The following is a 24,209-nucleotide window of genomic DNA, read 5'->3' as shown; positions in this document are numbered from 1 at the left end:
TATTTCAGGTGCTTATTTGTAGTGACATCAAGCAGGGTATATCCTTCCTCTGTTCAGTTTTTTACCAGGGAGCTTATCACAAACCCAAGTTCAAAGCATATTATTTAGGTTTTTCATCATCTTCCTCAGAGCCTCCTGTAGCATTAGTGAGAGTTATCAGAAGAATTGAGCCATGGGGTTAGTATATCACCCTGCCTGGTGACTTGAGGAGTTAGCCAAGGATTTTAAAGATACATAAGGAAAAAGGATGTGTAAGTGAATTAACCATTAGTGAAAGGTGCTGATCTGACAAACTTCCCCAGAACAGACTAAAGCAAGCAGTACAAATTTTCTTGCAATCCCCTGCCAATCTTCCTAATGACCGACCTGAAGGAACTACCTTAGAGTGTCTGGAGGATAATGCAATTTTCAAAGCTGTTTAAGCTTTACTTCCACAGCTAGCAAAACTGCTAACAGAGCAAGGTAAATTCTGAGAGATGCATTTGTGTCCAAGGGCTGGTATCTTTCACCTTCACCAAAATACTCACCAGTCAGTACATAGCCAGGATGTTTCTCTTCCTCCCAGATGACTGAGAAATATTTTCATCAAGGAGTTCTCTTTCCTGCATTAACCGTGTGTGTAAAAAGTGGTAACTGCTCAGCTGTCTTGCTGTGTGAAAAGATGTTCAGTAATGGTGAGAATGCTTACGAGTACGTTACACCATCATTGTACTAAGTCTAATCCGATGGCAGTGATGAATAAGTGGCTGATAGCATTCTCATCATACTCCTGCAGAACTGTGCATAAAAATTGTTCTGCTTACAGATAGAAAGCATTCTCACATTTGGAGACATCTTTACTGCCTATTTTTCTGATTTGGCCCATGGGCCCATTGCCCTTCAGAGGGACTGCTTCCTTGTTCTGCGCGTGGCTTTGCAGATACTCAGCTTGGGTAGATGGGGATTAGTGCAGCAATACATTTCACTGCATGCTTTATTCTTTGCAGCATGCATCTCTTAAGCCTAAAATATAGACCTTTCTTTCACAAATAATAACTGAAGGTAATAGACTCTGTTTCCTTTCAGCTTCCTGTAACATCAGGGCTTCACAAGGATCCCTTACTCAGTTTTTAGCCTGTGTTTTCACTGAATTTCATTAGCAGGGCCTGTTTAAAGCTAAAGCAGTCTACAAGCTAAGAGGCATGAGCAAAGAGCATGCGCAAGAGGCAGCATGGCAAATAAATTTGCAAGCATGAGTAATGGATTATTTCTCATAGACAATTTTCTCCTGTTGAAACTGGCAAATGGATTAATATAATTCTTCAGAGTCTCACTAGGGATATGTAGGACCAATGGAAAGGGGAGAGGCAATTGCTAATCCAGCCTGTTCTTAAAAGTAGCCTCTCTGGGAAGCCAGGCCTGCCCGTAGCCACCTCTCCTTTTTGTGACAAACCAAGTTCAGGAGCAGTGCAGGCAGCTCTTTCAAGATTGAGCACATAGTTCATATGTGCTAACTGCTCCGAATTGCAGCATCTTAATCAGATGGTTACAATAACACACATGCTGTCTGTCGATATGATGAGCACAAGCAGTCATTGTCTCTGACCTACCAACAAGCTAACTACATGGTTTCACTGTCATTTAGGGAGAGATTTATAACAAAATAATTTTCCATGAGATTACAGCAAAACCAGGGAAAGCTATTCTGCTTGTCAATACAGACAACCTACTTCTTTTTGTATTATTATCATATCTCTTCAGTTATGCTACTGTTTTAACTCCAAGCATCATTCATTGCGTATATCCGCTCAACATAATGATGGTTTCTTCACTCCCACATCACGAGAGAGGGAAGGCAGAAAAGAATGAGCTGGCATTAACGTGAGCATTACACATCTGCTAGGTTACCGAAGCAAAATCTAAGGGGACTGCATACCTAAGCACATCAGCATTTGCTGTTGCTGGCTTTGCCTTATCTCCTCAGATCCACACACACTTAAACCGTGACTACCTGTGTGGAGTAAGAATGGACACAGAGAGCTTGAGACCTATTAACCCTCTCTGTAGAAATTAATATGGCTCGTGTGTCATTTACACCGATACTGTCTATTATGTAAAATGCAGAAATTTGCAGGTCCAAGGTCTGAACATCCCCATGGTTCCACCTACAGTTGACCTTATGTAATGTTTTGTAAATATATTATGGTATGTAGTAATATGCATCAGATGAGGAAGCAAAGAAAATAAATATTCAAGAGAGGAAATTTGCCATAGCATGCACAGCAATAGTAATAGAAGTCACAGGCTTTGTTTCACTATGAGTTCTGATATTACCTCAAATGATAAACTGTATTGTCATAGGAGCTCACGTGCACACATATCTTTCTTTTCCTTAATGTCCTGAGGGAGTTGTTCCTTTTGATACTAAGTAACTATCATGATTGTAATCTGTTTACTGTGATGATTATTGTTATCATTATTATTGCTTTAGGTAATTCTAGGAATTCTACTTCCTCCTTCAATCCTCAGCTTGGAGTTCAAGAACAAAGATGATATGCCTTACATGTCCCAAGCCAATGAGATCCATCTCCAAGAGAAGGAGCCAGAGGAACCAGAGAAGCCAGTGAAAGAAAAAGAGGAGGAGGACATGGAACTCACTGTAAGTGTCAACAATAAATCACCAGCCTCGGTGCTGTCAATTTGATATTCCCACCTCTGTGGGTGTTGCAGGCTGTCTGATGGCTAAATTTAGCAGATGATAGGATACCACTCTTAACACTCCCCTCTCCTCTGTGGGACTAAAACCAGACAAGATGGCATTATTGTGCCTCTTTGTTGCAGCAGTGCATGGTGGTGCTGACGCATCATGCTGTGATGTAATATCCTCATACTTTGATTCAATTTGATACAGCATTGTCTGAATTAATGAGATTTCAGATTTGAAAGCACTCACCAATGATAGATAAGTGGGCCTCTCTGGTAGACAAGAATGTCGCTAAATCTTCCTTTGGGTGGAAATGTTCAAAGATTCATAGAAGCTAGAGATTTTATTTCTTTTTTCTTTTGATTAACTTCATTGGAGGGCAAGTAAGTGTGCAATCAGGCAAGAAAAATATGAAAACATATTTTTAAATTCTTTATGAATTTATGTTCATTGCCTCGCATACTTACACACATGAATTTTTTAATCCACTGAAGACATTGTGAGCAGCTAGACAGCTCAGCCCTTAATAACAGCTTCTGCAGCTCAGCAGAATTGTGTAAGGAAAGACTTGGCTGTATTAGTAACATAGCCTTAGAGGAATAATTTGCACCACAAAGAGAATCAAATAGCTGAAGTTCTGAAAACTATACAAGTCACTTACTTCTAGTCTCTTGATCTCAGGCTCAATTGACACTTTTTAATATGGGCAATTATCATATGAGTTATCATCAGACCTGTCTTAGCTTAGTTTGGTTTGGTTTGGGTTTGATTGTGGTGTCTTTGAAAGGCTTAAAACTCAACCCCAGTTGATTAAGGTCAGGATAGAGGCATGGAAGAAAAAAGGATTTTCCTGGTTAATTTTTTTTTTAAAAAGAAGTAAAAAAAACAAAAACCCAGACTGTTTCCCACAGGCAAACAGCAGGAGCTGCCCACAGGACCCCGTCTGCAGGCAGGCAGAAGGACCTGCCTACAGGACCCAATATGCAGGCAAGCCGAAGGAGCAGCCCACAAGACCCACCTACAGGACCCATTTGCAGGCAAGAACCTGGCTGTTGGGAAGGACCAGAAGCCAGAATAGCAGCAATGGGCCATTCTCAGCTCATTAGCTACTAGTTGCAATTTACTATCTCTGGCTTCTGCTCCACTTATGAAGTGCCTATTCAAATCAAATAAGCACTTTGCAAGCTGCCATTTTCTTGGCAATGGGGAGAAATTTGGGGAGGAAGTATTTCCATCTTTCTGCAGTTATCCCAGCTCCTGGTTTCTTGTCTACAATACTGTGTTTCCTATGTACTTTCTGACTCCTGCTACAAGGAAGTGACGTGTGAACTGGATGTGCTTTTCCAGACGAGCTTTAGATTTTCCCTCTCTTCTCCCTTCCATGTGCTGACAGTCCTATTGCTCTTCTCTGTCATTGGCTCTGCCCTTAACTCCTTCAAATTTGATGCATCATTCTAGTGAAGCTTCAGACACTTAAAGCCTTTTCTATAAAATAAGAACTGTTTCTATGGAGACCAGCAAGTTTAGAAACAATATCTTTGGTACACTACTGCTGACTTAATATTTCTGTTTATAATCTATACTTGCTTTTGGACTTCTAACACAGCTTCTTCACCCAGGTGCCCTTCAGTGGTAAAGAGAGATGACTTGTTGCTAGCAAAGAATCTTTTGCAGATATTTCTGTGGTTAGATGCCATTGCCAGTTATATTTAATCACCTTCAGGTACCATGTCAGGGAGAGTATTCCTACCTGACATGTTTTAAATATAAGAAAACAGTCTTGGACTGAAGTTGTGCATTGTTCCAGCCTTAGTCAAATGGTCTGACATAAGTTAGGTTGAGTCTCTTCTCCACTGATAAGACAATGCCTGCCAAGACTGATTGGAAAGTTTCTCTGTGAAGTTTCCCTTTAGCCACACTTATATTTACCTTGTTCATAGTTCATTAAGACTAATAATTGATTGTGATACAATATCACAAATGTTTAATCAGTTGCTGAACTCTGGCACAATAGATCGATCACTCAGCCTAAACGCTTTTTGCAGCTATCGTATTCAGAATGACCCGCCTATTTTTCTTCACATTTTTTTCATCTCGGGACAAACAAATAGTTCATTTTCTTAAATGATATTACTTCAGTTTATTTTATTCATTTATTTCATTGCCACATGATTGTTTAAAATATTTTTAATTTTTTTTCATGGTTTGGGTTTCTGAGCTTTGTTCAGCTTAAAGCTTAAACAAACAAAATTGAACTAAAACTTTTTTTGGTCACTGTCAAAAGTCCATTTCCGGCAAATCATGTATCACCAAAAAATCTGCCTAACTGTGTTTCTAATCATTCCCATTGAATAAGAGAATTCAATGGGAATTAATTCAAATGGAATTTAAGGTCCAATTGAGGACTTTAAAAAAGCTAGGTGCATTTGGCAGGTTAATAAATGGTTAGAATGCTGGTGCCATAGTCAGGGGTTTGGCTATTTAGAACATGGGGCTCCATTTGGGAGGCCAGGTCTACTGGAGGCTGGTGGAGCTGGTCTGACAAAGAAGGGGAAGAGCTGTTTTGGTAGGAGGCTTGCCAGGTTGGTCAAGAAAGCTTTAAACTAGATGTGTTGGGGGAGGGGAGCATTGATCCATCCCAACACTCCTGGTCAGTTGCCAGCACCTGTAATTAGTGCTTGGAACGATGTAGAGATGTTCCAGCTGCCCCAGCCATTGAGTCGGCTGCATTTGGAGCTCGGCTAAGGTGCCTCTATACAAACGCCTGTAGTATGGGGAACAAGCAAGGGGAATTAGAGATGTGTGCAAGGCTACAGGAATATGATGTCATTGGTATCACAGAAACATGGTGGGATGGCTCCTATGACTGGAGTGTTGGAATGGAAGGTTACAGGCTGTTTAGAAAAGACAGGCCAGGCAGATGGGAAGGGGGTGTTGCTATCTATGTCAGTGATAGGCTAGAGAGTATGGAACTCTGTCTGGGGACGGGTGATGAGGTAACAGAGTGTTTGTGGGTCAGGATCAAAGGGAAAACAGCAATGGGGGACATTACGGTGGGGATCTGTTACAGGCCGCCTGATCAAGAGGACTCTGTGGATGAAGTGCTCTACAGACAGATAGCAGCAGCCTCATGCTCGCAGGCCCTTGTCCTCATGGGGAACTTCAACCATCCTGGCATCTGTTGGAGGGACGGTACGGCCTGGCACAAGCAATCCAGGAGGTTCCTCGATTGTGTGGAAGACAGCTTCCTCTTTCAAGCAGTAGAGGAGCCGACAAGGAGAGGTGCCATGCTTGACCTCATGCTCACCAACAGGGAGGGACTGGTTGGAAATGTGACTCTCCAGGACAGCCTTGGCTCTAGTGATCACAAGATGGTTGAGTTTGAGATCCTCACGACAGTGAGAAGAGTGTGCAGCAAGCTCACTGGCCTGGACTTCCAGAAAGCAGGCTTTGGCCTCTTCAGGAACATCCTCAGTAAGGTTTCATGGGATATAGTCCTAGAGGGCAGGGGGGCCCAAGACTGCTGGTCGATATTCAAGGATCACCTGCTACGTGCTCAAGAGCGTTGCATCCCGACTAGAAGAAAGTGCAGCAGGAGGACCAGGAGACCTCCATGGATGGAAAAGGAGCTGCTGAGGAAACTTAAAGGGAAAAAAGAAGCTTATGGAATGTGGAAGCGAGGACAGGCAGCCTGGGAAGAATATAGGAGCATTGCCTGGGAAGCTAGGGACCAGGTTACGAAAGCTAAGGCTAGAATTAAGTTTGGCAAGGGATGTAAAAGATAACAGGAAAGGATTCTATAGATACGTAGCAAATAAAAGACAGACTAGGGACAACATGGCCCCTCTCCGGAAGCTATCAGGAGAACTGGCTACCATGGATTTGGAGAAGGCTGAGGTTTTTAATGACTTCTTTGCCTCAGTCTTCACTAGCAAATGCTCTGACCACACCATGAAAGTCTTGGAAAGCAAATGCAGGGACTGTGAAAATGAAGGCCTTAGGGCCACTGTAGGAGAGGATCAGGTTCGAGACCATCTTAAGAACCTGAACGTGCACAAGTCCATGGGACCTGATGAAATCCATCCACGGGTCCTGAGGGAGCTGGCAAATGAAGTTGCTAAACCACTGTCCATCATATTCGAAAAATCCTGGCAGTCAGGTGAAGTTCCTGATGGCTGGAAGAAGGGTAATAGAACCCCCATTTTCAAGAAGGGGAAGATGGAAGACCCAGGAAACTACAGACCAGTCAGCCTCACCTCTGTGCCTGGCAAAATCTTGGAACAGTTTCTCCTGGAAAACATGCTAAGGCACATGAAAAACAACGAGGTGGTTGCTGACAGCCAACATGGCTTCACTAAGGGGAAATCCTGCCTGACCAATTTGGTGGCCTTCTATGATGGAGCCACGGAACTGATGGACAGGGGCAGAGCAGTTGACGTCATCTACCTGGACTTGTGCAAAGCGTTCGACACTGTCCCGCATGACATCCTTGTCTCTAAATTGGAGAGACATCAACTTGATAGATGGACCACTCGGTGGATAAAAAACTGGCTCGATGGCCGCACGCAAAGAGTTGTGGTAAATGGCTCGATGTCCAGTTGGAAACCTGTAACGAGTGGTGTCCCTCAGGGATCAGTGTTGGGACCGGTCCTGTTCAGCATCTTTGTCGGCAACATGGACAGTGGGATTGAGTGCGCCCTCAGCAAGTTTGCCGTCGACACCAAGCTGTGTGGTTCAGTTGATACGCTGGAGGGAAGGGATGCCATCCAGAGGGACCTTGACACGCTTGTGAGGTGGGCTGATGCCAACCTTATGCAGTTTAACCAAGCCAAGTGTAAGGTCCTACACCTGGGTTGGGGCAATCCCAGGCACTGCTACAGGCTGGGCAGAGAAGAGATTCAGAGCAGCCCTGCAGAGAAGGACTTGGGGATGTTGGTTGACAAGAAGCTTAACATGAGCCGGCAGTGTGCGCTTGCAGCCCAGAAAGCCAACCATATCCTGGGCTGCATCAAAAGAAGCGTGACCAGCAAGTCGAAGGAGGTGATCCTGCCCCTCTACTCTGCTCTTGTGAGACCTCGCTTGGAGTACTGCGTACAGTTCTGGTGTCCTCAACATAAAAAGGACATGGAGCTGTTGGAGTGAATCTAGAGGAGGGCCACGAGGATGATAAGAGGGCTGGAGCACCTCCCGTATGAAGACAGGCTGAGAAAGTTGGGGCTGTTCAGCCTGGAGAAGAGAAGGCTGCGTGGAGACCTCATAGCAGCCTTCCAGTATCTGAACGGGGTCTATAAGGATGCTGGGGAGGGACTCTTCCTTAGGGACTGTAGTGATAGGACCAGGGGTAATGGATTCAAACTTCAATAGGGGAAGTTTAGATTAGATATAAGGAAGAAGTTCTTTACAGTGAGGGTGGTGAAGCACTGGAATGGGTTACCCAGGGAGGTTGTGGATGCTCCATCCCTGGCGGTGTTCAAGGCCAGGTTGTACAGAGCCTCGGGCCACATGGTTTAGGGCAAGGTGTCCCTGCCCATGGCAGCAGGGTTGGAACTAGATGATGTTAAGGTCCTTTCCAACCCTAACTGTGCTATGATTCTATGATTCTATGAATACTTCTCTGTATTCCTATAATATTATGCCCATACACAATTTTTTTTTTAACTACTGCTGAGTAAAGAGATCAGATCTAGTCAAGGTCTGTTCGTTGATTTCTTGCGAAGTCTTGTGTGTTCTGTGCTGCTAAGCCTAGGTAACTAATGATAGGCCAAAAGAGAGTTTCTTCTTCTGAACTGCACTTATGCAGAGTGGATGAGGTGCAGGGCCACAACGATTTTTGTGCTGGTTTACGCCTCATTTGTACAGAATAACGTGATCACAGAGACTATAGCAACACTGAAGTAAGTCTCTGCAGGGGTGCATTTTCATGCGAGTACGTATTTGTTTTATGCTTCTCTCAAATGATCTGGTGGGTAGCTGAACATTTGGATATACTATAAAGATGTAATGTTTATTCACTGTAAACTACTTGTTACTCACACCTGCTTTTAACTTTGTAACAGATATATGAGAGTGCTGGGCACACATTTCTTTAACACCTAGGTGCTAGGCAACAGACTTCCCTTCAACAACTACCCACAGAAACATGCTTGAATACTGCTGTCATCACTGCTCCCTCAGCACCAAGGAATTATCCACAATTTATCCATGGAGCTCCCAGTCATTAATCCTGAATATTAGACATACAGGAGTAGAAGGGCACTGAATCTACAGGCCAGGGACATTTTGTATTTGTACAATGGCCTGATCAGGTCCTTAATAAGTTGCTGAATTTTAGGTCAATCAGAAACCCCAGCAGTCTGCTTTCCTCCCAGAGTAACACTGATTCTGGAAGCCATGACTAGGAGCATCATTATCCCTATTCAGTGCCTTATTGTTTGGGTATTGGAGTTCCCTAGTAAACAGTATTGTTTCTGATCACAGGATAACTCATCTAAGTCCTTTAGAAGATGTTTCAGTTGTTGTTTTTCTCATTTTGTTCTGATTTTCCACATTAAACAGGAAGTTTGGACTTCAGTTTGGACTTTTCAGCAGCAGCAAAGCTAGTTTTGTGGCCTCTGGGCTCACACTATTTCATTTGTCATATGTATGTATAGCTTTTTTTCCAGGACAAGGGCTAACTAAATGTTACATCACTAAAAATACAGTTCTTCTTAGGATAGGAAAGGCTGAATACTAGTGTCCTTGAGCCCCTGGCCCATCTCACCTGCCCTGTTGGAGGGTGGTGCCCACAGCATCTCACATGCCAGCAGCAAAACACCCCTTCAGCTCATCTGGAAAACCGCAGTGGCAGACACTGCCAATGGTCACAAGGCAGAAGTGCGGGCCCTCTTTATGAGGAGGGATCTCCCTCTGTTTCTCCAGGGGTTTTGGAAACCTCCCATACTACCTCTACACAACTGCCTTGGCACCCTTCATGCCCTTCACCATGCTCAGCAGCCAGGACTGAGCTCTTAGCACTCTAGCCCTGCTCTTCTGAGGCTTAAAGAGCCACTGAGCACATGCAAAATCCAATTTTACACACCTGTAACTCAAAGGCGTTAAACCTTTTTCCCTACCAGTATTTCAAGGCAGAGAACAGTAATCCTAGAGGCGGCATGTCCTTACAAAACTTAACATACAATGGGGCATGCAGAGGTGTGTGTATATGTATATGTATATACCCAACTATGTACTGTTTCCACACTAGTTCTGTGTGCACATGGGGTAAGCCTGTATGTGTGTCCTGGTTTTGTCTGTGTCTTATCTCAAGTCGTCGGGTTTACATTCTTTCAATTCTCCTGCCCATCCTGCCCGGGGGAAGGAAGGAGAGCGTAAGCAAGTGGCTGCGTGGTGCTTAGCTACTGACTGGGTCTAAACCGCAACATGTAGCATATAAATTTCACTAAGAATAAAATTTGAGGATCCTATGATCATTCTAGCAGGACCGAAATTCCTGTTATTTAATTATAAAATAGTGTATTATGGGATCATTAACATATATTAATGCAAAAATGCACAACCCCAAACTGTTCTGATTCCCTATCAGTGAACGGTGAACGGTCCTTAATTGCATAAACCAAGATCTGGAGGAAATGAATAAATAAATAAATAAATAAATAAATAAATAAAGACAGCAAACAAACACCAAACCAGAATCCTGATTAGAAAAATCTCCAGGAAAAACTATGCACACATCAATCCCCTCAGGCTAAAATGATGCAGTTGTACTGTACTTTACAACGTAGTTGAGCTGCTGTCAGGCTTACCTCGCATGACTCATGGTGAATCATGGACAAAATTGTGTATTAGAGAAAGAGATGCCGCCCACACAGAACAGTGTCTTGAGTCATTCCCACCCTACTGCTTCCCGCTCCAAGGGAAAACACATTTGTTCACATTTGGCATTGCAGCTATTCTGTTAACACAGTCAGTTAGGTTATTTCTGTATGTTTCTAGTGGGGAGGCTTTTCAGTTTGTTAATACTGTGATATAATTAACAGTCAGGACATCAGGTCAAATTAATCCCCAGCCATCTCAGAGCGAGTCTCCATCTGTAGCATGGAGGAGGGGAGAGGTTAGTATTGCTTGATTTAATTCAAAAATAATTATAACAAGATAAAATTACAGCATCATTATCAACAAGAAAGCGATAGCAAACAGGAAATCAGCATTCATGAGCTAGACCATAAATCCGGGTACCGAAAGAGCATTATTCTAAAAACATCCACAACTCACCGACTCCAGTGGGAGCTAAGGGGTATCTTGGAATTAGTAAATTTATTAAATTGTGAAGGATTTAAACTCTGTGAAATAATCCCTTTGACTAAAGCACAGCAGTGCTCATTTGTTAAAGCTGCCAGCATTCATTTTCACTCTGCTGCAAAATTCTTGAGCACCAGAGGACAGCAGAGACAAAGCCTTGGGAAAAGCTACAGAAAACTCTGTAGCACCAGATGGCAGCTTTCCCTAAAACAGCATCAGGAGGTAGAGAGAAGCAAAGAAATTAATACCTTCTTGGGCTATAATTTTTCCAAAGCATTCAGATCATATTCCACTTTCTTTCCTAAAGTAAACAATGCATGCTATAGATCAGGGATTGGTTTTGTAGGCTTTAGGAAATGACACCTGGGGTTCTGTTATAGTTGTGTAATCTCTGCTACTATAGTCATATTCAGTAAGTCTCATGTTCTTGCAGACTATCTATCTGCTTACCTAGTAAGAACCCTTTTCTTCTGCTTAATGGCAGACTTCATCTTTTTCAGGTTTTATGAAGTTCTTGATGGATTTTTAAGGGGTTTTATGTGCTCTGTGAGAATCATCAGGAGGTATATTTAATTTTTAAATATGCTTTGTTTTATCTAAATTTAAGGAAATTAACTTAGAAATCTGCAGGCATAAATAGGTAAAGGAAATATTTAACTTCATCAAAGCAGGCTACAGTTTTAAAAGGATCTCAGCAGGCTAGTTTCAGTACAGTGTACTTGTGTCCTGAATCTTTATTCTATTTTATTAAAAATTTGCAGGGCAACATCTGCGTATAATCAGATTCTAGAATATAAGGGACCACATGGAAAGTACAAATACCAGAGGAAAAACTTCACTGTATAAATGAAACAAATGAGAAATATTAGGCAAGAGCCATCTAGGGCCGTACACAGTCCTCATGTTACACTATCTACACTGACTGAAACAAAATAAAAATGCGGTCATCAGTTTGTCATTACAAATTACTATTTTACAGGTCCAAAAACCTGTATGAATAGCTCCACATGAGGCATAGAAAAAGAAAGAAAAGGAAAGACTGTAATTCGTACTTTTAAATATATGAGAAGCCAATCTCCTGTTCCTGCAGGGCACTAGAACCAGAACAAATAGCTCACCTGAAGCTGATTAGTTAAGTATGTGCTGAACATCCCGTTGAATCAGAGAGCACAGAGATAGATAAAAGACCTCTTTATTGAAAGACAATATGCCTGGCATCTCATTGTTCTCTTTACAGGCTTAGTTTTCTACATTTTAAAGTTGCAGATGAGAAAAATGTCATCTTCAGGGGTGGTGAAAGTTTGCTTCAGTTAACATAAAAGTATGAAAGCGCTTTGATCTACTTGTAGAAAAACGTTATAGAAGCATGTAAGTAAAAGTATTGTGCAATCACTGCATACTTAGGACAGTTGCATCTCAATTCTTGCAATTGCTTTCGTGTGCAAAAGTGCTATAGATGCTGCCACAAACTAAATAGTAAGAACTTGCTCGGGGTACAGTGACCTAAAATCTACTCTTAGTCTACTACTCCCAAAAAAATTGCTTCAGAAAGAATATTTAGTAGATCATGATGTACTCTAAATAAAAAGGAACAGCTTTCAGGCATTAGTATATAGTTTAGCCATGCCTTCCATCTTTCTGCAGCTGACCATAAGTTAAGGGTAAACAAAACATCACCATCTTTCGCCTGTTTGGTTTGCACTTACAGCTGAGGACTTCTTAAGTATGTGTTTCTGGAGCTCAGCATAGCTCTCTAGTGAGTCTGAGTCGCAATGGTAACAGTAAGATCAAACCTAACAGAGCCAGTGCATGAGCAGTCTGGAACTTCATTATGGAAAAAGCTACAATCACACAGAAGGATCTTTCAATCCAAGGCCTTAATGCTGCAGTGAACTCTACTGGTAGGTTCTCTACATCCATGTGAAGTTCCCTGTGGGATCATCACCTGTGACAGATCCAGTGATCACCATAGAGTCACTGGCTTCATTGCTTCCAATCCAGCAATTGCCAACTCATCTTTCTCCCTGTTGTTTTTTCTCAGTCTCAGCCTTATGAACTTCTCTTTGTTTAAAACCAAAACTTATCTGTTTTCTGTCTGCATCTGTTTACTGTATAGAGGTACACCACAAAAAGCTGTTGTCAGGTAAAATTTTTGCTGTCTATACAGCAAAAAGGAGCAATGTTCTCTGCATCTCATTTTTTGTTCATCAGTCAAGGATTGCACTCTGGTGCTGACAGATGCTGCCAAAGCATTGCTATTTCGATTTACAGAGTATTAAAACAGAAGCTTCCCTGCAAAAAAAGATAATCTGAGAACAAAGCATTTTACACCTGGCTATGGTCACCTAGTTTTGTCTGAAGATCGAGAAATCAGAGAAGTGTTGAATAGTTTAATTTTAAAATTAAATTAAAAAAAAATTAAAAAAAACCCAACCTTTGTCCTTCACAAAGAAAAACACAAAAATGTTCTTTCTTGTAGGCAATGCTGGGACGAGGGAATGGGGAATCCTCAAGAAAGAAAGAGGAAGAGGAAGTTCAGAGCAGGCACAGACTGATCCCTGTTGGAAGAAAGATTTATGAGTTCTACAATGCTCCCATCGTTAAATTTTGGTTTTACACAGTAAGAAATCTTTCCTGTTATATTACTACTGTTTGGACAAATATGGAAAGTGGATTAAGGTCATCTTGTGTGTTTCATTGAAAGCCTGCGTCTGTGTGCATTGGAGGGCTTACCTGTAAATAGTCTAATAAAAACCTTTTGTGAAGGTCAGCTAGCACTTGCAAACCTGCCTAAGACTACCATTTCATTCAGGAATTTAATGGTGAAAATTTAAATGGCTTTGTATGTTTTTCTTCAAACACAATAATAAGGCAGTTTGCTGCTCCCAAAAAATTCCCTATAAGAGAATTCCCAATAGGAGAGAGCTCCCAATAGTAAGTCCAGTGGAAAGCTGGGGTGAATCAGGATATCAAATTGTATAATAATTGGTGAAAACAAGAAGCAGATAGAACATATCTGTTTTCTTGGAACATTTTTTAAATTTGTTCTGTTTTGACTAGTCTGCAGAGTGTCTCTCAGAGAGAGTACTGTGTAAATACCCACAAGATAACAGAGACATGAGTAGCAGTTAATGTACATTTTCCTGGGACAAATTATATTAAATCAGTGTAATCTCCCTGTATTATAAAGAAGCAGATCTTGCAGATGGAGCAGGAAAAAAAAAAAGTCGTATATTTTTACTAAAGTAAGACAGTAGCAAAAACTTTACAGGGTATTCTCACAGATAAATTAATAACTGCTATATTAAAGTTACTATGTGGATGCAAAGTGTTTTGACAATTAGTCCTTCACTATCAAGCTGGAAGCAGAGATTGGAAAGAATTCCATTAGCGTCTCTCCTACATCAGGTGCTCTCTGATATTTTCATTCAAAACTGGGATGATGGAGTGGAGGTTGCACTAGAATGTAGAAGGACGAGATCAAAAAGTAAAATGAACACAGAAAGTAATCTTTTCAGTCTCCTTGGCTGAAGTATTCGATCCCAGTTCAGCTTCTGCATCATGTGACAAGCATGGTTTGAAGGACACAAAAAAAGAACAAGAAAAAGTGTTCCAGAAGGTCTATGAAACGTGACTTAAGGGGAAAGATTTAAGGAAGTAAGGTTGTTTTGTCTGGAAAAAACAAGTCTGCAGAAGGCATGTAATAGTCTTCAAAGAGGAGTAAGTAGCTGCGGAGAGGAAAAAAATGGAATAATCTCCAAATCATTGCTAAACAGAACAAAATGTAATGATTTAAATTGTGCAAGGCAGTTCTAGGTAAGATGTTAGGAAACAGCTTCTAGCTGCTCTGACAGGTGCTGTCATACACTGTGTAAAGAGATGGTAGAGTTTCAATTATTAGTGATTTCTAAGTCTGTCTTATAAAAACATGTGTCCACTATGGTACACTGTAATTAATCCTGTCTCAGCACCATGGAACCAGCCAGATGATTTCAGGTGGTCATTCACAGTTATATTTTCCAGCATTTTGCTGAATGCACAGCAAATCACAAAGAACACATCCTTCTTATAAGAAAACTTGGTTTGCTGAGATCAAGGCAATATGTCTACAGACAGGAGAAAAAACTCATAGCAACAGAGACTAAACTGTCATGGACAGCTTAGTCCGTGCTAGCAAATAGCTAGCAAATAGCTCCAGTTTGGCAACTTGGAATAACTGCTTGCTGAACTGTGTTGCCATTGAATGTTAATCAGGCTGATGAGTCTAGAAATTGCTCATCAGCAGCCTAGTCTCATTATCAATTGCAATATGTATTATACAAAACCAGAAAAGTCTTCACACTGTAAACAGAAAGAAGCATCCTGGCTCTCCCAGTTAGTTCAATCCAGAAATGGGAGAAAAAGATCAATATTACATCTCCATTTAGACCTGTTCCTACAGTTTTGTGTCCTGAGGCAGGTCTTAATCAAGGTCACTTATTAAATTGGATCTTGGCTACACTGAAGAACAAATTAAGGTGGATTCTGGCTGCAGTGGCTGACCAGTTGGTTATATTGAGAAACTCCTGAAGACCAAAAGCAAAAACATTCAGATGAGGGTTAAAATTGCACAGCTTATCACACTTTTTACAAGCACACAGGCAGAAATACTAATCATAGGTTTCAAAAGAAATCCTACAAATTTTACATTCAAAAAAAGCGACCATACTTATGGCTATTGTATGTCATGTAAAATAATTTAATTATTCCGTATCTACCTATCTGCTATTACTCTATATCCATCTTCTTTCTTAGAATGCACAAGAGTGGGTTAAATGTGGGGATCTATGAGTAAGTAACATTTTGGCTCAGCAGATGAGCCAAAATAAACAGCTTTTTTAAAAAAAATAAAATTAGCCTTTCTATCTGGACATGCAGTAGTTTTGAAACATAACTCTGAAACAGAACTCTGTTCTGTTTTGTGACTGTTGCATTGAAAACCACTTTCAAAGAGTCTGGAGTACCAGCATGGGCAGCTGTATTGAGGTTTGACCAGAATGTGGGATCAGACATCCTCCTGGAAGACAGGAGCAAGTTACAATTCTGGAGAGGAAGAAGGAAGGTGTCACTTACTATCTGAAAGGCTTGTTCCTTGGGTTCTTGGGTTAAGGTGGTGCAGTTTCAGCATCATTTTATTTTTAAATTGAGATGCTTTTTTTTTTGCCTTTTTTTTTTTTCCAAGCAAAATTTTTCAGCCATTTTCCGTAAATCTGAATTGGAAACAAACAAACAAACAAAACAAACAAACAAACAAAAAAAAAATCAAAAGAAAACCAAGTAACAAAAAACCTCTAGTTACATTGTCGGTCTTGTGATTTCCGTCACCTTTGTAACATTAATGACCCTGTTCTTCTGCCATACTAACTGCAAATGCTCACCAAAGGCTGCTGAGTCAGACCAAATTGGTATGATTTGCTGATAATTAATAATCAAGGAGATTTAAGAGGAGCTATGTTAGTGACAGTGTCACCTGGCTTTTTGCACTATTGTAGTAGAAGGCGCTATTTCAACTAGGGAGGTGTGTGTCCAGTTCTGCCTTCCCAGACAGAGTTTCTGCTAATTCAGCTAGCACCCTAGATGCTAACGTAAGTCAATATTGCTCTCTGTTTCCTTTAGGAGTGTTAAGGGAAGACCAAACTCTAGACATGAGCATTTCAATCCACCATCATGCACAAACCGAGAGACCAATGAGATCATTTCCTCCTCTATTTCATTAGACAAGAAGCAATGTTTCAGCTGGCTGTCTTCTCTGTGCTATTGTTATGGCCAATGTAAAGAAATCTCCCAAGTGTCCTTCAAACCAGCAACTGGAAGAAAAACCAGAACCCTGTGGCTTTTACACAGAGCAGAAGTGATGTTCACTCACAAATACAACTGGACTATAAATCCTGTTCTGTGAGGTGCTGAGCACTGAAATAACCCTACCCAAAAGTCTCCAGCCCCTCTGTGGTTGCTTTGTCTTAAGTCTGACACCAGGTAGACAATAGTTGTGAGTAACATGGGGTTGAGAGAGAAAACCCATATTGAAATACAAGTGTATGGAATAAGCTTTTTTCCTAATATGTTCATGCACAGAACTGAATCATATTTTCTCTGATTTAAATCTGCCTAAGATGCATTTTCTTGTAGGGCTGCTGTTTGAAAGGCAAAGTAGACAGGCAGCTGGATTCTGGCCACCACAGACCTCAGCCACAGTCATTCACCCCTGCCATAGCCCATGCTCCAGTGTGGCACTTAGGTTTCTCTGAGTTTTATGAACTTGGTGATGCAATTTGCCTGTCTTGTCTTCTTTTGACTGACCATTTCATTACATTCAGCATGTAGAAAGAAAGGAAAAGGAAGCTAAAAACAGAACCTACACTTTCCACTGTATGAAAAATTAGGCCAGAAAGAAGGCATATTAGAGAAGGAAAAGCAAAACAGTTACACATGAAAACTTGGAAAAAATATAAGGCAAATGAATGCATGGCTGTGCCTGGTTACTTGCTGCAGCGATGTGAGTAGAAGTGGCAACATTTTGGGGAGGAAATGCGGTATAGGTTAGGTCAGTGTCACACTGGGTAGAAAGACCTCTAGCAACACCTAGGACCTTCTGGGCCGCAGGCAAGGATTGTGCAAAAAGGATTTGCAATACCAGAGTCAGCCTAGAACAGGGAGAAAAATACAGAGGAGTGGTGTTAGAGGAGTTAAGGCATTATAAGCAGATGAGGGAAAAATCTTCAGTTAGGTAATTTGGTTTGGTAGTTGGCATAGTGGTATCAGACTTCCCATCAGTGTGGGTTGATGCAGGGTGACTGCATTAACAAAATTTTATTGGGGAGGCAGATGTAGCTTGAGGAGAGGACATTTGTGCATGTATTTTGCGGAATACACACTGTATGTGATTTAATGTGAGCATTTTCAGACAACTCAGAACACTGTCTGATTGTTCTTTTGTTTTTTTGACTCTGGGTACAGCAGAATTAGAAATATCAAATCATAACCAAGAAACTGGGTCAGTTATATAAATATAGTGAGTATTGATATTCATTTTGTTTCTTTACAGCTGGCATATATAGGCTACTTGATGCTTTTCAATTATATAGTGTTAGTGAAGATGGATCGCTGGCCATCTACACAGGAATGGATTGTCATCTCGTACATTTTCACTCTGGGAATAGAGAAGATGAGAGAGGTAAAACCACCCCAACCAAAAAAGGCAGAATAAAAAAGAAATAGCTTGGGGTTTTGGTTTTTTTGGGGGGTTGGGGAGGGTTGTTTTTTGAATATTTGTTTTTATTATTTTTCTCAGGATAATTTTTGATGAACAGGTTTATCATAGAATTGCCCCCCCTTTTTTTTTTTTTTTTTTTCAGAAAAGCAAATGGATTATTAAAAACACAGCACTAAAAAATCTGTCTTCCTTCATTTCAAAATCAAATGTCTCTTTCTTTTTCTCCTATGGAATTTCTTTTTTCAAATTGCTGTGTGATGCACGTTCAATAGCATTCACAAGTATGGGGCAGCCTTCTGACATATCTCAAAACATAGCTATATTCCTTGAAATGTGGCCCAGAAGCTGAAGTTTACTTCAGGGAGAGGAAAAGGAAATATACTGTAAGAGAATGGATAGAGACTTGGGGATAGCATGAAAAACTCGTGTTCAGATCCCCAACCCAAATAGAGTTCATTCAAAATTTACAGCTGTTCTGTATGTCCAAGTGTGTCATGCAAAGGATATAAGTAAAACCAGCCATAGCTGGGAGAAGATTCAGATCCACATTGAATATTGCAGCACATTTTTAAGAGTATTTCTCCCTTTTAATCTTGAAATCTTTTGCTAATTATGTCAAGCAATAGCATGCATCTCCCTAAAGATGCTAAAGCACACACGCAGAGCAGAGACAGCATTTAAGGTGGCACTCAGTCTATAGGCAGAGGGAATTTGTTCTGCCATCCGCCCCCTCATGGTCTCTCCCACTTGCAACTACCACTGTGCCCTTTCCACGTGGCCGAATGCACATTTATTCCACAATGACACCAGAGGCCAAATTCAGCCCTGATGTGAGTGGGTGCAAGTCCTGTTGACCTCAGCTAAAACAGCACATTTGTACCCCTGGGCTGAATTTGTTTCCATCTACATTTGTATTTTCTGCAGCAAATGCTTTTGAGGGCTAGACTAAAAATGGTCTTGCAACAACCACTTAGGCTTCAAAGGCAGATTTCAAACACTGTATGGTAAACTCTACATTATAAATAAAAAGAACAGAAGAAAAGTCACTACTTGTGTGGCCTATAATGAGCGTACTTCACTAACCAAATGAAAAAGGAAAACAGTGGCAGTAGCCACGCAAGGACTCTGCAGCACTGAAGGAGACAAAGCACCACTGGCTCAGTAGATGGGAGGCTGCTGGCAGGAATCATATGTGCCATTTTTGTCTAATCATTCACCCCAAATTGTCCTTTCCACAAAAGTTTATCAAGAACATTTGTCGTTATGGATTTCTAAGCAGATGTTGGAGATTGTTCACAGAAAATGAGCCTAAAATTCATTCTGAAAATGAATTATAAGAAAATTATAAGAATAGCATTCATCTTTTTAAGGAACTGTATGAGTCTGCTCAAATGTTCTCAGGCTAAATTTAGAAAATTAAAACAAACAGCTTGTTAACTCACTGAAAGCTACGAATTATTCATAGAAATCACTTGAGGAATAGTTTCAACAGTAATTTGGGAAAACAATCAAGTCTCCCAAATGATCTTGCAAATAGAATGACGATAAATTATAAGGTAAGATTAATTATTTTTGTGAATTATATTCTCAGCTGTGGAACTTAATTTTCAAAAATAGGTCCAAGTAGTAGCTAGTATCTCTCTGGATTAAATGCTAAATCCAGATCTTTATGGTTATTTATTTTTTCTTGACAGTTTGATATGCATTTTAGAATATTTTTTCTTAAAACTACAGCTTCTTCAAATGTTAATTTTCTGATGAAATATCCTTCTACATTTCTCCCTCTATACCAAGACTCTAAGTGAGGTCAATAAATTTGTAAAACAGAAAGATATGCATATATTTCTTCTGATTTCACAGGGATTTTCATCCTTTTTCTTTTAAGCATATTGCACATAGATACAAGCTAAGAAGGGTTGAAATGGAAGATGTCTCAAAAAAATCAGAGAGTACATGAGGCATTTATACAATAGTCTATCACCTTTCCTTTGGCCTGTGTGGCATATATCTGTTTACTATAGATTTCTTCAGGCTTAAATTTAGACAGCTCAGCTCCTTTCCTCTCCATGCCCTCTGTCCTTCAGATATTGATGTCAGAGCCTGGGAAACTGTTACAGAAAGTAAAAGTGTGGCTCCAGGAGTACTGGAATGTTACTGACCTCATAGCTATCCTCCTGTTCTCCGTTGGGATGGTGCTCCGTCTGCAAGATCTGCCACTGCGGAGCGATGGACGAGTGATATACTGTGTTAACATCATTTACTGGTATATACGGTTATTAGACATCTTCGGAGTAAACAAGTATTTGGGACCATATGTTATGATGATTGGGAAAATGGTAAGAGAAGTGGTGTACTCTTTTTGTGTTTTACCAGCATGTTCTTGACTCAATGCCTTTTGCTGATGATATCACTGCAGATTTATCTGTATTTTTCCTACACATCAGGATTTTCATGCAAGCTAGAAATCAGTGCCTTATTGAATCAAAACCTCATCATAGATTCCCAGAGCTGAGGATTAGACTCTCCCTGTTCTGTTACATGATGTATTGCTTGTCTTTCTTTGACATCTCACATCTCTTCAAAAGCAAAGCCACCCATTTACACCTTTGCACCTCATTTGAAGAAAATACAAAGGATGCTAATTCTCAACTATTTGTGAAGGAGGGAGGTTTGTTAAGGTTAAAAAGGTGTTTGGTACCTTAAGGCTCTCAAAGTGTGTTTAATAGGCATGCAATGTTCAAATCTATAATGGTCGTGATTAAGACTGTGACCTTTCTATAGTCTGCTCCCTGTCAGTACGTTCTTCCACCTTTCTTGTTGGGGTGTGTCCTTGTGAGATTAGGAATCCATTTGCATAGCTGCAGCCTCTGTCCCCTGGCCACATCACATGTACGTGACATGCCAGGAATATGAATAGTTTATGTAATAGTACATGCATACAGGAGGAACCAAGAGAGATTTTCTGCCAGAAGTATAACTTTTGACTTTTTGGCTTTTTCTTTTTATGTTTCAGTAGAAATGTTTCATTAAAGCAGCATTTTTCTCATATGAGTTAAAGAAAATGGCTGAGTTTTCAGGTTCACATGTCCATGATATTTGAGTACTTGCACATGCAGCTAATATACATGCTCATGTTTTATATGCAGTTATCCAGCCTTTGTTGTGTAACTCATGGCTGTTTCATGCATTCTGGATTTTAAAATTTATTTAAATATACATACACATACACATACACATACACATACACATACACATACATATACATATACATTTACATAAAATAAAAAACCCTTGAAGCTGGTATTCAGTAAAAAAATAAATCAAATACTAACTTTTCTAAATACAATTATTACTGCTATATGATTGATATGTGGACAATACTCAACAAGTCCAAATAGGCTGTCTGTTGTGTTTGCCTTACCATGGTCCTTAAAGAAAAGACCCATCCACCTTTCTTCCTCACCATAGTAGGAAAAGGGCACATATATGAGTGCATGAACTGTCACCTCTCCTTGATATTACATTAGTCACGACAAACTCAGTAGCTCAGTGATTCTAAGCAGGTATAAAATTGAAATGTAAAATATGTCCAGTTAGGCTTCCTAACCAAGAGGTGACAGGAGAACCATTGCTTAGTGAGGAAAAAAAGGAAAAGAAAGAAAGATGGAAAACACAAAATAAAGTGGTTGTTGAATCATTATATCCTGCAAACAGGATATTGAAGTGTGCTACCTTCCTTCATGGAAGCCAGTAGGATGTTGATGTGAGGGATTTTTCAGCACTCCAGACTACAGAGGTGAAAATACTCAACAGTTCTTGCTGGAGTTTACTGTAAAAGGACAGCAGGACAAAAGAAAGGACCTAAGACTAAAGGGAGAACACTGCATTATAATCTGTTTCTTTCATGCCTTACTTGGACTATGTTCCTCCATCGGGGAATCTGGTGGTCACTGGGACTTACACAACACACTCCAAAAAAAACTCCAAAAAAAACAACTACCCTGCTAGTCTGTTGTATTTTCACAGGTGCCATACACAAAAAGTTTCAGAGCTGTGGTGCTAACAAAGACAGTCCAAAAACCAGTTCAGTAGTAAACTGATTGTCCATGGATAACAAACTTTGAGTAGCCAGTGTTATGAATGGCTGATAGGAGCCCAGCTTCACCAATAGTATTAAAAGTGGTTTATTTTTCTCCTGGGGTCAACACAGAAAGGCAGTGGTTGAAATCAGCAAAGTAATATCATTTCCATTCCTTTGTCATCCTCACATGTGTACAACAAATCAAGCCTCACCCCACTTTCTGTGAAAACAAATGCAGGAAAATCACCAGCCTCTGTAGGCTCAGCACTCACTCAGACGATGTTGAATTTAGCCACCAGGGTACTCTGAAGGTGTGGGTTAAAGGAGGAAAGTTCTTTATTTCGTGCTTTCCTGTTATTTGATTTTCATACCTCATCCAACTTCCCATGCACTCAGCAACTCTGACACATCCACTTTCCCCGCACATGCAATGCCCAACTGGTTAGAGTTACACAAATTTGCCTCTCACATCTGTTTTCTGGACAACTTCCTCTCCTGTGTAATGGCCAGCCTATTTATATTATGCACAGACTCCCCTGGGAGTTGCACCTGCTTGCTCCAGGCTACAGTGGGCTCCCTTGAGGATTTTTCTTTAAATCATGCATCCATTTACTTCCTCGCATCCATTTACTTCCTCTTTTTCATTTCATGGTCTTGCAAGTACCATTCAGTACTGTGGAGAACATCAGGCTGGTTATATCTATTACTACAAAGTGTTACATGTGTTTCTCCAGAGTAAGACCATCACAGCTGTTGAGTTCCTCAACAGACCATGTTTAATGCCTGAGTTTTTATTATGAGTTTCTACTCTAAGTTTTAGGCTCAGGAAAAAAAAGTTGATTCTTTCCATCTTTACAATGTTAAGGAACTTTCTCATCACCTCTCTCTATATTGTATCCAACAAAATATCTGTAATAGGTTTTACCTCTGGGCACCATGAACAAACATGTAAGTGAAATTAAGCAAGGGGCAGGAGTGGGCTTGAATGGTTTAAAAGCAATTGAATAAAGCAAAGGTAAGGTTAGGAGGAGGAAGCTGAATGGTGAAGGCTGTTATTATCTACTAGTTTCACTAACTGAATGTGTTCATTATAATGTGCTTTGCTGATCTCTGCACAGTGATAGAATTATGGGGATGAAATGAAATCACTGTGGCATGTTGAGAGTCCAAGGTATATCAGTTCCCTTACTGTGTGGGAATGTCTACATTTTTTTAGCTTATGTGCAATTAAAAAAGGGGAAACAGAGATAGCTTGTTTATAAAACTACGCCAACAGTTTCTTTGTTTATTACTTTTTTAGATAGGTGACTAATGAGTTCTTCAGAATGATTGAAATGGCCATTGCCTTGTTAAAATAGCAATTGTAATTTGACCCTACAGGCCAAAGGGCCTGATACAATGCCTGTTAGAGTCAGTAGAAACTCACCCGCCTCTTCCACTGAATTTCTGTCAAGCTACTGAGGTTTTAGGATACCCAACCAAAGGGGGGAAAGCTAATACGCAGCTTCAATAGAGGATAGCACTGAAAATTTTATGTCCTGCACCATGAGGTCAAACTTGTAGTTCCTAATCAAAAACACTGGAAGAATTTAAGAAATTGTCTTAAATTGCCACCAAATACTCATTATGTTTATTTACTTGCATGACATTTTAAAATAGGTATTATATTACATCATATCGCTTTATATATTTCTACGTGAAACAAGTTTTCATCTGAGAAGAAAGGAGGAATCAGGTTTCATCTCCAAATTCCTTCCCTAAAAGCAGTAAGAACTAAATGTGATTACCCATTTCAGTATGCTCTCTGAGGTACAATGAACTGGAATTCCTTTTCCAGCAGGTTTTCTTGAAAGATTAATGCTCTGAATAACAGAGGAATGTTAGTGGTTTACTTG

The 24,209-nt window shown here is 40.4% G+C and overlaps 1 protein-coding gene across 13 annotated transcripts in view; it reads left to right on the top strand.

Moving 5' to 3' along the window:
- The window catches only part of TRPM3 (transient receptor potential cation channel subfamily M member 3), a 259,596-nt gene that overhangs the window by 206,345 nt on the left and 29,042 nt on the right, over positions 1 to 24,209 (top strand). For 6 of the 13 annotated variants that reach the window (XM_030512612.1, XM_030512611.1, XM_030512610.1 and 3 more), the window contains 4 exons: positions 2,471 to 2,638; positions 13,461 to 13,601; positions 18,066 to 18,194; positions 20,318 to 20,569. In XM_030512612.1, the coding sequence (XP_030368472.1) occupies positions 2,471 to 2,638; positions 13,461 to 13,601; positions 18,066 to 18,194; positions 20,318 to 20,569 (690 nt within the window). Of the gene's footprint in view, positions 1 to 2,470; positions 2,639 to 3,594; positions 3,721 to 13,460; positions 13,602 to 18,065; positions 18,195 to 20,317; positions 20,570 to 24,209 lie in introns of all 13 variants that reach the window. The other 7 variants (XM_030512603.1, XM_030512601.1, XM_030512600.1 and 4 more) reach the window with 3 other exon arrangements.

The sequence above is a fragment of the Strigops habroptila genome, chromosome Z (genome assembly GCF_004027225.2).
Source record: "Strigops habroptila isolate Jane chromosome Z, bStrHab1.2.pri, whole genome shotgun sequence".
In the NCBI taxonomy this organism is placed as follows: Eukaryota; Metazoa; Chordata; class Aves; order Psittaciformes; family Psittacidae; genus Strigops; species Strigops habroptila.
This window is presented reverse-complemented; position numbering and strand designations above follow the sequence as displayed.